We start from the raw sequence: 15,154 nt of genomic DNA, 5'->3' as shown, positions 1-15,154 counted from the left end.
GAGAAGAGAGAGAAGAGAAAGTGATGGAGATAAAGAAGAGAGCCATCACTCAATTAGACTATAAATATTGCTTTTGACATGCCATATCAAACATTGTTCACAAGAGAGTTACCTTTAACCATTATTTTCCAAGAAATTGCTCAATTAGTCTAGGAAAAATGTAGCCAAATTCCTAATTTGTCGTACATCAGGGCCACTTTTCCATACTACGGGAAAGGAGAGAGGAGAAAAACAATTTAGTAGTGAGAAGAGAGAGAAGAGAAAGTGATGAAAATAAAAAAGAGAGCCATCACTCAATTAGACTATAAATATAATTTTTGACATGCCATATCAAACATTGTTTACAAGAGAGTCACCTTTAACCATTATTTCCCAAGAAATTGCTCAATTAGTCTGGGAAAATTGCTTCTAACATGCCACATCAAACAATCAAACCTTATTCATGAGAAAGTCATCAATAAAACAAGGCCATCAACGCTAGGCAAATTATTATAAGAGACGCTGTATATGTGGGTTAAGATTTTCAAGGAATTTTTCTTAAACTTTTAAAGGATATATCTAGTTGCATCCCAAATGAGAAAGATTAACTACATTTAAGTCTATTGTGCATGTGAGTGCAGATTAATGTTGCATCTAGAGTTCCTCCAATAAATAAAGAACTAAAGAACGATCATTTGCCTCAATAATAATACTATTTGCCTCAATAATAATACTAATGTTGATTAAATAATTTTGTTTCTTCATGGGAATAAAGTATGAATAAAACGCTACATAATATTATGACTTATGAGTCCAATTTAAGTATTTAAAAATTAAGGGATAAATAATAAATGACTAAACTTTAAGTATGTAAATGGTTTTAACCAAAAAAAAAAGGTATGTAAATGATATATATATATTTTTTTAGAATAATGTAAATGGTAATTTAATGAAAGGAAGACTGCTTTGTTGACTTGACAATCCACACCTTTTACAAATTTCGAAGTAGTGAATTCCCAAAAAAAAAAAAAAAAAAAGGCACCAACTCCGACAATCTCTTTTGTTAATTTGTTTTCCTTCTCTCTCCAGCACGCAAGTCTGCAATGTCATTATCCTCGTGCGAACCTCACCTTTATCTTTATTCTTCTTCCCTTTCTTTGCAGCTCAAAGCTAAGCTAACCCAATTCTCAATATGCAACCTCACTTGCTTTCATCTTCTAAGATTTTCCCGTCAACAACTTTTCAGTTTACGCACCGAAATCTATTTCTTGTTTCTTTTTTTCAGTGACTGAAATTTTTAGTCATTGATCCGATTTCTTCCAAATCCTTCTATGTCCACTCAAACAGCTTCCTCCTCCTCCTCCTCCTCCTCCTCTTCTTCTTCTTCTTCTTCTTTGAAATATGATGTGTTCCTTAGTTTTTGCAGAGTTGACATCTGCAAAAATTTTACAGACCATCTCTATATTGCTTTGAGACAAAAGGGTATTATCACCTTCAGGGATGATGATGAGATACTTGAGCAAGGAAAGTATATTTCTTCGCAGCTCTTAAAAGCAATAGAAGAGTCCAAGTATGCAATCATCGTTCTCTCAACAAACTATGCTTCTTCAAGGTGGTGCTTGATTCAACTGGCTAAGATTTTTGAATGCATAGAAGAGACCAAGTTGACAGTTTTGCCCATCTTTTACCATGTTGATTCCTCCGATGTACGGAACCAGAACCAGGCGGGTGCTCTTGCTGAAGCCTTTGAGAAGCATGAAAAAGATCCCAAGATTAACAAAGGGGATGTGCAAGCATGGAAAGCTGCTTTGAAAGAAGTGGGCAATATCCCTGTGCAAGCAGGTAACATTTGTCTTTCACTGGAGTACTTTTGTTCACATTATCATCAATATGGTAATTTTTCTACACTAAAGCTTTGCTGACTTTCCCGTGGAATAACATGACAGATTTTATTTGCTTTTTCTAATCTGATTAACTAGAGAAAATTTCTATTTGTCCCTTGTATGTATATTATGACTTAGGGAATTATAAGCTCCAGTTTGACTTTGGTTGAAGGGCCTTTGCATTGTATGAGGCATGGTAGTCTATTACTGAATTACTCGATATGGACAAAAAAAAAAAAAAAAAAAAAAAAAAGATCCCCCCCCACAAAACTTAAATTTTGGTTCTGCCCAATTAATATCTATTATCTCATAACAGGACTCAAGCTGGGTCCTGATCAGGACAATTGTGTTTAGACATAGACTTTATCAACATGCTTGTAATTTCCAAAGTTCCTAATATGCAAGGTCTAATCCCATATAGACTTCCATTCGTAGTAGATTTCTCATGTGGTCATACCTATATCAATTTACATTTGGCTTGCCTACCGTTTTAAACCCTCCCATTCTGTACAATTTTTATTTTGATGGATGACACACGGCAAATAAATGATATAAAGGTTAGAAAAATGCCATCTTAGACACAATTTATTTCTGACTACATCCTCCTCTTCTTTGCCTTTCTTTCTTCAATTACCAAATTTTAATTGTGGTAATGATTTAGACCCCAAGTTGTAATTAAGGCTAATTCAAATTTTTAGCTAATCTATCAATTTATAGCTCAATGGTGTACATCATTAGCCAATTAACAGTATAGCAATATCAAGCATGGATATTCAAAAAAAAAAAAAAAGCTCAATCACAAAAAAATAAAGAGCACAATACCACACAATAACACTGCATTTTCATCTAATTTTTATTTCTTGTAGAATTTTTTCTTTGAGCAGTTAAAATGTTCTGGGCAAATGAATAGGCCAGAAGCATAAATATATAGCAAATAATTAAATACTTCAACTGGTCTATCTGTTATATCTTTTTTCTTATTGTAAAGATTAAAGAAATAGAAAAAAGGAGTATGAAAATTAAAATCTGAGAAACTTACCAAAAATGACATTAAAATTTGTCACACTCTAACTATCGGCTTATTAAAAAAAAAAAAAAATTAGGAACACTCTTAACTCATTAAACTATTACAATTAGAAGGAGACGCACTGATAAGGCTGCTAACATCGCCGTATAAGGTCCAGTTTCTGGTGAAGTTTATCTCTCCCCCAAGCAACTACTATTTTTTGACTTCAAATGGATTCCAACTGCTCTAAGCTCCTGCACATTGCGAAATGATTGCCATTCTTTGTTGTCAGATTTAGGACTAATGTCATGAGTGCAGCCTAGAGGTCTATTCCATTGTAGATCCAGCAGATGAATTGGTTCTTTATTGGGTGGCTTTTCCTCTGTTTTTCTGCACATGGTTCTCACAGACTGTCCGATGTGACAAACAAATCAAACCTCAATTACGATGCTATATTATGCACTTTTTGGATTCCCCTTTTGTTAAATGAATCTAAGTTTGTATTTTGAATGTTCAGTCTCCTGTATTTATGCTATATATTATACAGTCATCAAAGTTCTTGTTTCGCTACCTTCTTTGCAGGCATGAATCAATAATTATCCAAGAGATCCTTGAAAGGATATCTGGGGAACTGAATCTTATATTTCGAAGTACCATTTCCAAGGAACTTGTTGGAATAGAATCCCGTGTGATGGAAATGTTGGATTTATATTTAGTTGAAGGGCCAGGTGGTGTTCGCTTTGTTGGGATTTGCGGGATGGGTGGAATGGGTAAAACAACTCTTGCACTAGAAATTTATGAAAGAATTTCAGGCGGCTTTGAAGCTAGCAGCTTTATAGCTGATGTAAGAGAAAAAACTAAAAATCATCATCTAGTTTCTTTACAAGAACAACTGCTTTCTAACATCCTTAAGGGAAGTAAAAAAAATATATCAACTGTTTTTGAGGGGATCAATGTTATAGCGAATAGACTTCGTAATAAAAAGGTTCTTATTGTTCTTGATGATGTGGATGGAGAAGAACAACTAGAAGCATTAGTTGGGAACCATGATTGGTTTGGTTCAGGGAGTAGAATAATTGTAACAAGTAGAGATAGCCACTTGTTGAGAAGACGTGGTATGGATGATATATATACAGTCAAGGGATTGAATAACAACGATGCTTTGCGGCTTTTTAGTTGGAGAGCTTTCAAGAAACCCTATCCTGAAGAAAATTATGTGGATTTGTCTAAGGACTTGGTGAATTATGCCAATGGCCTTCCTTTGGCTCTTAAAGTTTTAGGTTTTTTGTTGTTTGAAAAAAGAATAGATGAATGGAAAAGTACCTTATATAAACTGAAACAAGAACCTGATAGAAACATTGTAAATATACTTCAAATAAGTTTTGATTGTTTGATGGATACCCAAAAAGATTTGTTTTTGGATATTGCATGTTTTTTCAAAGGAGAGAACAAAAATTGCATAAGAGATATACTAGAAAGTTTTGGATACTATCCAGACTACAATATTGATGTTCTTATGGACAAATCGCTCATAACCATTAATAGAGAGGGAACTTTGTTGATGCATGATTTGCTACAAGAAATGGGTCAAGAAATTGTTCGTCGTGAATCCCCTGAAGAGCCTGGTCGTCGAAGTAGGTTATGGCTTTGTGAGGATGTCCTTCATATATTGAAAAATGATAATGTAAGTTGTTTATTCTAGACCTAAACTTATAGAAGTTTATATATTCTTATGATTTCTTCTAAAGATTTGCCAATTACTCTAATTTCATTGTTCTTTTCATTAGGGAACAGAGGTTGTTGAAGGCATAATGCTAAACATGGCTATTGAAGCAAAGGAACGTTTGAGTGCTGAAGCCTTCTTAAAGATGAAAAATTTGAGATTGCTTAAAATTAATAATGTGAAACCTCCACAAGGCCTTAATAGAGGTCATGTCCAACTTCCACAAGGCCTCAGTTATCTTTCTAATGAGTTATGTGCTATAGATTGGCATGGATATCCCTTAAAATCTATGCCGACCAATTTCCAGCCAAACAAACTTGTTGAATTGAGAATGCATTGCAGCGGCATCAAAAAACTATGGAAAGGAATCATGGTAAGATTTTTATTGATGCAAATGTGTATTTCTTTCATTTTCATTAGGGCTTTAGTTTGTTTAATTATTTATTGGTTTATAACAGATTTTAAACGAGTTAAAACTCATTGACTTGAGTGACTCTCAAAATTTGATTGAGATCCCGGACCTTAGTGGAGTCCCAAATCTTAAGCAACTGATTCTTCGACGTTGTACAAGGCTAAATATGATTTGTGCATCTCTTGGAGATCTCAAACAACTTATTCACTTGGATTTGAATGGTTGCAAGGGTCTCAAAAGCCTTCCTCACAAGATCAACTTGGAAGCTCTTGAAATTATTGATCTTGGTGGTTGTTCAAGGCTAAAGAAATTTCCAGAGATTACGGGAAATATGTCACATTTGTCAGAACTTTGTTTGAGTGAGACTATTATAAAAGATCTATCATTATTATTGGAACATTTAACCAACCTAACAAAATTGGATCTAAGAGAGTGCAAAGACCTTTCAAGTCTTCCTAATGCAATGTGTAGTTTGATGTCTCTAAAAACTCTTAATTTATCTGGCTGTTCAAGACTTGACAAATTGCCAGAGAACTTGGGAAATGTTGAGGGCCTAGAGGTGTTAAATGTGAGTGGAACTGGTATAAGAGGGCTACCTTCATCCATCATTCTCTTAAAAAATCTCAAAAATCTATCTTTTAGTGGATGTGATTTTCTATTATCTAAACCATCCAATAAGCTCCTCAATTTTCCTTTATTTCAAAGGAGTCTAGATGCCATGAACATGTTAATGCATACTTTATCAAGCTTATCCTCTTTGAGAGATCTTAATCTAAGCTATTGCAATCTTCGGGCAGTCCCTGATGTTATTGGCTGTTTGTCCTCTTTAACTTTTTTACAGCTAAAGGGAAATAATTTCGTTATTCTTCCTAAAAATATCATTCAACTATCTCATTTGAAAACTCTTTATCTGTGTGGTTGCATGGATCACCGATTGTTGCCCGAGCTTCCATTGAATATTATGTATATTAATGCTGATGGTTGTATGTCATTGGAAACGTTACCCATAAGACCAGAAGATGATTTTCGTCCTTGTCTCTCTTTACGTAACTGCATCAAATTGATCAACAATCAAGGTTACAATGACATGTTCTTAACAATGCTAAGATGTTACATTCAGGTGACTCTCTCTCTCTCTCTCTCTCTCTCTCTCTCTCTCTCATTAAGTTCTAAACATCTTGATTTGTATGTTTCAAGGAGCATATTTGGGTTATGAGTGTTTTCTTATTCCTGGAAGTGAAATTCCAAAATGGTTTAGCCATCAAAGTGTGGGGACTTCACTTAACCTACAAGGGCCTTTAGATTTTATGGGAATTGTTGTGTGTGCTGTTTTTATATTCCGCAAGCATCGTCCACTTCCCACAACCCCTTGGGGATTTACACATTATCTTCATTTTTCCTATAATGTTATGGGATCTAAAATTTCTGATAGCCATGGCATTATTTTTCACGAACAATCTGGTAAGATTGGTTCATCTCACCTTTGGTTGAAATATTTTCCCTTTGAGAATTTCCAAGGGAAATCAGGCAACGAATTGAGTCAAATTGATGCTAATGGAATTAGTCAGATTGATGTTCAAATTGAAACTGAAGGTCCAGGCTTGGAGGTGACGAAATGTGGGGCCCATTTGGTATACAAGCAAGACATTGAAGATCTCAAACAAACTATGGCTGGGAGCAGCAGGTGCAGCATCAGTCCTTATGAGGATGATCTTGATGATTCAGCAAAAGATATAAAAATTAAGCTCAGTCGTGATGACTTCGATGGGGATAAGGCTGGACCTAGTGGAGAAGCTACCGATAGTGAAGTAGACATACCACACCCAAAGAGGATACATCTCCCTAATCTAATTGAAAGATTCATTCCACATTTGGGAAATTGGATTGGGAACTCAAGCACACAAGAAGGTGACTCTGATTGTGAGGAAGAGAAATCCCAATAAAATTGATAGATTTGATGAATCTGCAAGGCTGATACAATATTTTTCTCTCGATCTTTTTGTAAGTCACCATCTTTCTTCTCTCTTCTCTTATGGAACCTGTTTGTGGCTGTATATTTCTTTTTTCTTTTAGTTCCTTGGCATTTCTTTTCTTAAATAGGGCCTAAGGTTGTTTGATTGTTAATCCAGCAACAAAACTTGCCCCTTAGCTTGATGGACTTGCAAAAGGATTTTGCTGTCAGCTATGTGTGTGGGATGGTAGCCTCTAAATATTTGGTATAATAGTTTTCATCATTAGAAGTTGCTTAGGGCCCAAATTTATCTAGGTCTTTTTAACAAGTACTGAGAATTAATAAATATGATGATGACCCAGTGAGTACTGAACATACTCAATTTGAATGCCATGTGATATACGTTTTGGTTTGCCATGCATGTGGCATTCTCTTTTTCATTATTTCTGAGCCTAGCTAGATTATGAATTTTCTTAGTTTTTGTTAGGTGCCGTAACTTTCTATAATATCTCACCCTGCTAGCCTGCAACAACTTAAAATTACATAGTATTGGTAAAATTCTTCCATACAAATGGGAACTATTATAGTTCCCAATTGTCTATTGGTCATGATTACCTAAGTTTCTACCTCCCTCACTTATCAGGAGACTGATATTTACATGCATTGGTTTGATGAGCAATCATTGAGATCACTTTAGAGTTAAATGTTAATCCTATCATGCCTTAGATGGTATACATTCATTGTGTTTCCACATTAAACTGTATATGGATGGTGGGTTTCTGCAGCTTTGTGGCTAATTGGCGACCTTCTTGTGGATTTGGCTATGTTAGATTAAGCTTCAGAAAATTCTTAGGTATTAAGTTGCTGGACAATTATATTTAATCAAGGTAGGTTGAGCAAGTGGACATTCTTTCCAATTAAATTATCTGATATTCATGCTGTCCGACTCAAAAAATGCTTGTGGCTCAACATACCCTTAATGGAAGGACACTTGTGGTTTGAGTTACTACCCCAAAGGCAAGTTCTGTTCCTAGCCTAAAAGAATTCTTACTTTACATGTATTACCCACTTGTTGGTACCTCCTATATTATGTTTCAAATCTTTGGTTTTTCATTTTTATGTTTCCATTGTCTTGTGATATAATTTTCTACAGGGGAAAAAAATGAGACAGCAATTATATGCTTGGTCCTTGTGAGTATTTGGTTGAACTTCAAATAATTGTAAATTATGTTGCTTGGTCCTTGTGACCAAGTGTTAAGACTTATATCTACGTGGATGAAGTGTTGCCTAATGTCTTCACTTTCAGTATGTTGATGTTATATTTGTGAGGAGCTCTTGAGTGTCTTTCAAATGCAGTAATTTTGGTGGAACAACCAGAATACCCCATGTTAACTTATAAAATTCACCATCCATTCTCTTGAAGCCGACTCATCGGTATCTATCATGACCAATTTGTTACAAAGATCAATTAAATTGCCTCTTACCAGATAACTTTCTCTTATATTTTTTTAATATTATTATATACTATGCAATGACAGTGAGTTTATCCAAAAGAGAGTATAAAACATATAATACTAAAGAAAAAGCTAGCCATGAGTGTTCCTCCATTATTGATACAATAATAAACACAATTTTGAAAGAAAAAGCAGTACAAAATACCAAAATAGTACCATGACCTATGAAGGCATATAATCCCCATGGAGCATCTTAGCAGTGAGTGCACTACTCTTGGCCAGAAAACTCACCTGCCCTTTACAATAGATTGGACAAATTATGTCTACCAAATTATGTTTCTATGCTGAAAACCTATACCAAGTATTGATCATATACATTGAAATGTTTATTTATCTCTTGGGAAAATGGTCTATCGCAACAGAATTTGTAAGTTTTTTATTGCTTAACATTCTGTGGGAGTTTCAAGAAAAACTCCAATTCTAACTTGATAGCCTTTATTGACATCTACACATTCTCTTTGTTAGACCTCCTGTGACTATTCAAAACTCAGAGCATAGATTGCTATTTTTCCCATGGGAGTATCAGGAAAACTCCAATTTTCACCTACACGTTCTCTTTGAGAGACCTCCTGTGACTATTCAAACCTCAGGGTATAGATGTCTATTTTCCATTCTTAAACTCAGTCTTGTAGAGTTATTTTCACATGAGGACTGATTGATGAAGAATTAAATGTCTATGAAATACTTCCACAAAGCCTAATCTACAAGCGCCCTCCATTGTCTGAGTGGAGAATTCTCATAGATTTCCCAAACTGAGTAAGAACCATGGAATAAAAGGCTTGAAACTTCTTTTTTATTTATTTATTATATTATAAATAAAAGGCTCGAAACATTAGTGCCTTTTTTAGTGACAAAATAGTTGATTTGCATTTTTCCATTTCATGTTGCACTGAACAGCTACAGCAATTTGGCTAGGATGATGATAATGTTAATGCACTAATACTTATTTACTCCATAGGTTATGAAGTTGGCTTTTGCCTTGGCATTTTTCTCCCTAGATAATTTTGTAGCTTCGTGGGATGATCTTATTGAAATTGTATTTTACTATAAGTTCATGAGAAAAAGCTGTCTATTATTCGCTTGTCTTACAAAACATTTACTCATTGTTTTCAACAGGAAGAAATGGTATCAACTTCCGAGGGTAGAACCCAAGTTTTTGTTGCTAGAAAATACCTTCAAGTATCATAAATGATGCTTTTTGCATGTATGAAAATTTCCCTTGATCACATTCACCACCTCTTGTGGCAAATCAGCAATATCTAGCAAATCTAAATGATTTTAGGGTTGCATGCATTACTAATTAATCTTGTAAGATTGTAAAATAATTAAAATTTCATGGGTTGTTGATGATTGTTGCAGTTGCTTTATGAACTATAGTTCACTTACAGGTACTTAGATATTTAATGTATATAGTATCCACCTACCTTCAATGGTGATTGCAATTTTTTTTCTTTTTATCTTAACATTCCTTTTCTAGTTTTTGATTCCGTGGCCAGGTTAACAAAGTTGAGTGTTTTTGTTGTTTTTGACATTTCATTTTCAAGTTTAATAAGTACCTAAGCTAAATCATCATAATGATTAGTTACTTGTAATCTAATTCGTTAATCTTTTTTTAAGTTTCTTGATTTATATTTCCCTACATGGAACTGCATTCTCACTTTTTTACATCGAATTGTTGAAATGTGAAGTCGCTTACATGAGGAAGGCTTTTACTTTTTTAACTTTCTAACCACCATTCAACCAAACCTTATTCCAATTTGTTTCCAGAGAGTCTATTAGGCATCTCTTCATAACTTCCCTCCATAATCTTTTTGACAAACTGCATTTAAAAAATACAAGGTCTGAACTGCCTATGCAACTTCTGCAAAAAGCACACAGATTATCCCCTTGTACCCCCCATTATAAGAGTTTATCCCAAGTATGTAATTTGCTTTTCTTAGCGAGCCAAGTGATGAATCATGTCTAGAAATGGTGGTACAAAACCAGATTAGCTTCCACCAATTAACCTCCAATAACTTCAATCGAATTTTATTCCAGGTTTATTAGCTGGCATAAATGCCCCCCTTGACAGGAACCCAAATAGGTTTATCTACATCTCCAATGTCTGTCAGAGGAAGTTTGCTCTATATTGAAAGCAGAGAATTAGACCTAAGTGGCTTCCAGACATAGCTTTTTTCCTTCAATACACTAGAAACTTTTGCCTTAAGACTACTTGCAACATCATACACTACGTAACCATACCCTCAATATAATATTTTTTTGGGGTCCCCCCAGAAGATCTTATAAATATTCTTGTTAACTCACTATACTAGAGGAGTTTCCTCCATCCCCAAGAGTATTTTTGAGGGAGTTTTAGTTTTTAGAAGGATAGCTCTTAGAAGATTTTTGTCTTGTCCTAGCCATCCCAATTGAGCCAACTTGAGCAAAAAATTTCCATGTATGCCTCATGATTGTTGCCTTTTTTGATTCCGCAACTCTCCTAAGCCCCAAACCTCCCTCACTCTTTGTCAGTATATTGAATTCCAAGCTACTTACTTCATGAGTTATCACTTCAACTCCATTAAATCTACTAAATTGCTGCTTAATCAACTTAATGACTTTTGTAGGCAGTATGATGACGTTAGATCAGTATACTTTTTTGCTATAAAGCATTGCAATTGCATCCTCCCAGCAACAGAAAGTTTCTTACCTCCTCAGGAATAGATTCTTAAATCTTGGACGTGGTTTTCATTGTTTGATTTCATTTATATGTCATTTTATTTAACAAAAAGAGTGATTCTAGCTGAGTCAATATGCTTGCTTTTGAATTTAAATCAAACTAAACATGATGTAGTAATTAGATCCTAGTCCATTTCTTGACCCACTTTTGTCTATTAACTTTTGTTATTTCTTTCTGCTGATTTTCCAGAAGAGGGGGTGTGGGGAGATAGTTATTGGTGTTACTGGCAAGGACCGTCATTGGATTGATAGGACACACGGATAGCATTTTCAATGCCTTTAATGTTACAAGTATACTTTTAATATGTTGGAATGGAACAAGATAAATGTATTGTAGTGCAGTTTGTAATTATCTTCTGTTTGCTGTGAAATGCATGCTAATAATGTAATCACATGAAAGAGTTTTATAATTGATCTTGAACAGATATTTCCAACCCTTTTAACATATTGATTGCTTTATGGAGAAAGTTGTAAGAAAGTGGTAAGAAAGGAGTGATGAGTTGAAGGAGAATGGCTATCCTTATTTGTGTACTCTAAGAACTCATAAAATGCATTTTACACACTTGCAAAATGTAGCCAAAGTGTTTTGTGATTTATGGTAGTGTTATTGAGCCACAAGACTTTTGACAAATAAACTCATTTTTAAATACAAGCAAAGTGAAAGAACCTTTACAGTTCACATATATATTTTATGACACTAGTAGTATGCCTATGCATAACATAGATTAAAAGGTTGCGGCACTTCATATTACATACAAAAAGTATAGCCTATATCTCCCTTTGTTTTATTATTTATTATTTATTATTTAAAAAAAGAAAAAGAAAAAAAGAGGGAGGCTCTTTTATAACTATAAATCATGGCTTCGTTTGATTCAGAAAAGAAGTTAAAGGCAGCTGGCTGGACTTGGTTGAATGGACTATCACTCATTCAAAGGCATTAGCTTTAGAGTTGCTATTTGTAAATTGGCTTGGTGGGTTTCTGTGTATTATCTATGGCAGCAAGGGAATGCTATCGTCCACTCAAGGAAGATAAAAACTGAGGAGCAGAATGTTAAGGATATCAAGAGAGATATATCAAAGGCAGAGTGGAGAGCAAAAGTAGAGCAATTGACTCAGTCCTTAACAGAATATTGTGTTGTAAATGGGGCATTAACCCTGCTTTTGCGTGTAAAAAGCCATTTTTAGGCTGTCTGTACTTGCTGCTGTGATGCTGCGTGTTTACTATGTTGTGGCTTAGCATGTCATGGTACCTTGGGTCCTTGTGTAACACTGTCTGTTTTGAAATAATATGTTTACTGATTAATATAAAAAGAAAAAAAGAAAAAAATCTATTAAACATAGCATGGGCATATGCTGCATATTTGTTGGTGTTGCATCAATACAGTTGCATTGAGCTTTAATTGCAAGCAGTTGATCAAGCGTGATAGTGCAGAAGTGTGGCCTTTGTCTCATAACAGCATAATGATAGGTAAAATTTAAGTAAACAAGAAAGCAATTCATGGGTTCTTTATCTGATACTTGCTCCTGCTTCAAGATTGTGCCTTCTTTTACTCGACTTCTCCCTGCTCAACAAAGTTGATCTTGTTCTGCAACTTGGTGGTCTCATTTGTCAATCGATGATTGATAATAGAGAAATAAATAAGCAAAATTGTAATGGTGAAGCAATACCCAGTAGATCCAAAAGCTGTAATTGGGAATTTCAACCTGAGAGTGAGAACATCTGTTGATCCTATGCTTAAAGATGAGAAATCAAGTTGTAGAGTAGCCTCTCCTCTTCTTGCACTGCGGCCTTCATTACTTTTGGGCTCTCCATGTCTAAGTTACTAGAATGTCATCCACCTCCCCCAACACCCCCCCCTCCCCAAAACCCCCATCTTCTGCAATAGATTTATTTAAAATGGCTAATATATATCCTCGTTTCCTTGTGATTTGATTATAAAAACCTTTCCATGGGTAACTTCAACTTGCATTAGCACTGCCTCTTTCTTTCTTTTCCTTCTTATTTTTTTCAAAAATTCTGAGTATGGATACTTGAACAATTAACAGAAATTATAAAAAATTTACATATTTTCTCAATTTAACTTTCCTATCAATCAACAATTAGCAGAAGTTTGTACTGTATAGAAACCAGAGAATTAACCAAAGTGGCTTCTAGACAGGTTTTTTTTCCTTCAATACACTTGAAACTTTTGCCTTAAGACTACTTGCAGCATCATATACTACTCTGTAACCATAGCTGGTGGCTGGTGTAAAGAATATCATCAGGATGCCACCAATGAGTAGTTTTCTCCATCCCCAAGAGCATTTTAGAGAAATTTTAATTACCACACTCAAATTGAGCCAACTAGAGCAAAAAGATTCCATATATGCCTCATCCTCAACTCTCTTGAGCCCTAAACCTCCTGCACTCTTTGTCACACATTGAATTTCAAGCAACTCAGTAAATGAGTTATTCCACTCCATAGGAATCTGCTAAATTACTGCTCAATCAGCCTAATGACTTTATTAGGGAGTATGAAGATGTTAGATCAGTATACCTGTATGCTATAAAGCACTAAGGTTAGTGTGGGGGATAAGGGGGTCAGGCCCAAGTTAATGGGCCGAATACCCACGAGAGGACTGTTTCACATCCGAAGAGAAGGATGCGGAGAATGCAAGGCCCAGAGTGGAGTGGAATCCTCTTGGTAGAGGATCATCGCTGTCCGAGGAGGATATCTCCAGTCCGAGGAGGACATCTCCTGTCCGAGGAAGATGTTTTGCTCTGATATGATATCGGAGACTAGTTGAGTAGGGGAAAAGCCTGGATGACTGTCCGAGGACTCCACCTGGTCAAGATAAGCTCAAAGCCTATTCAGGAACGATAAGGATGGGGAAATATCTGAAGGAAAGGCTGCTGCCACCGTATTCAATGCATTGCAACAGCTTTTCTGGCCGTATTTATGTGGAGAAGACCTCTGAACAGTGCATCCTAACCTACCGCCACTCACACAGAGATGAAAAGAAGCTGCCTGACGTGACAGGTACTTGAACAAGTTCATGGATGAGGAGCACGTGGACGATGGAGATGAGGGTAAGAGTAACTATATAATAGAGGGGAGGGAAAAAAGAAGGATGGGGGGGGGGGGGGGGGGGGGGGGGGGGGGGGGATAGTTATTGGTGTTACTGGCAAGGACTGTCATTGGATTGATAGGACACACGGATAGCATTTTCATTGATTATGAACTTATACTTCAATGCCTGTAATCTTACAAGTATACTTCTAATATGTTGGAATGGAACAAGATAAATGTATTGTAATGCAGTTTGTAATTATCTTCTGTTTGCTGTGAAATACATGCTAATAATGTAATCACATGAAAGAGTTTTATAATTGATCTTGAACAGATATTTCCAACCCTTTTACCATATTGATTGCTTTATGGAGAAAGTGGTAAGAAAGTGGTAAGCAAGGAGTGAGGAGTTGAAGGAGAAGGGCTATCCTTATTTGTGTACTCTAAGAACTCATAAATGCATTTTAGACACTTGCAGAATGTAGCCAAAGTGTTTTGTGATTTATGGTAATCAAGTGGTTTCAAGTGAGCTGAGTGGCTGTATGGGTTCTTTTGTTCTGTTCTGGAGCTGGCTCTCCCCACACCCCTCAAAAGTTCTTGCACCACATAGTGTTATTGAGCCACAAGACTTTTGACAAATAAACTCATTTTTAAATACAAGCAAAGTGGAAGAACCTTTACAGTTCACATATATATTTTATGACACTAGTAGTATGCCTATGCATAACATAGATTAAGAAAGGTTGCGGCACTTCATATTACATACAAAAACTTTAGCCTATATCTCCCTTTGTTTTATTATTTATTATTTAAAAAAAGAAAAAGAAAAAAAGAGGGAGGCTCTTTTATGACTATAAATCATGGCTTTCTTTGATTCAGAAAGGAAGTTAAACGCAGCTGGCTGGACTTGGTTGAATG

At 35.4% G+C, this 15,154-nt stretch overlaps 1 protein-coding gene across 1 annotated transcript; it reads left to right on the top strand.

Moving 5' to 3' along the window:
* Nucleotides 1–1,018: 1,018 nt before the first annotated feature.
* Nucleotides 1,019–11,988, top strand: LOC112024496 (TMV resistance protein N). The gene is made up of 6 exons (XM_065771341.1): nucleotides 1,019–1,898; nucleotides 3,386–4,552; nucleotides 4,656–4,964; nucleotides 5,050–6,123; nucleotides 6,176–7,004; nucleotides 7,740–11,988. Exons 1-5 carry the CDS (start codon nucleotides 1,311–1,313, stop codon nucleotides 6,944–6,946), a joined length of 3,909 nt encoding a protein of 1,302 aa, XP_065627413.1. The 5' UTR covers nucleotides 1,019–1,310; the 3' UTR covers nucleotides 6,947–7,004; nucleotides 7,740–11,988.
* Nucleotides 11,989–15,154: the final 3,166 nt, after the last annotated feature.

The sequence above is a fragment of the Quercus suber genome, unplaced genomic scaffold (assembly GCF_002906115.3).
Source record: "Quercus suber isolate HL8 unplaced genomic scaffold, Cork oak 2.0 scaffold_42, whole genome shotgun sequence".
In the NCBI taxonomy this organism is placed as follows: domain Eukaryota; kingdom Viridiplantae; phylum Streptophyta; class Magnoliopsida; order Fagales; family Fagaceae; genus Quercus; species Quercus suber.
This window is presented reverse-complemented; position numbering and strand designations above follow the sequence as displayed.

Coding starts and splice junctions, on each gene's coding strand:
- LOC112024496 (XM_065771341.1), top strand. CDS start 1,311: ATGTCCACTCAAACAGCTTCCTCCTCCTCCTCCTCCTCCTCCTCTTCT. Junction 4,553..4,655: donor ATATATTGAAAAATGATAAT/GTAAGTTGTTTA, acceptor TCTTTTCATTAG/GGAACAGAGGTTGTTGAAGG. Junction 6,124..6,175: donor TGCTAAGATGTTACATTCAG/GTGACTCTCTCT, acceptor CATTAAGTTCTA/AACATCTTGATTTGTATGTT.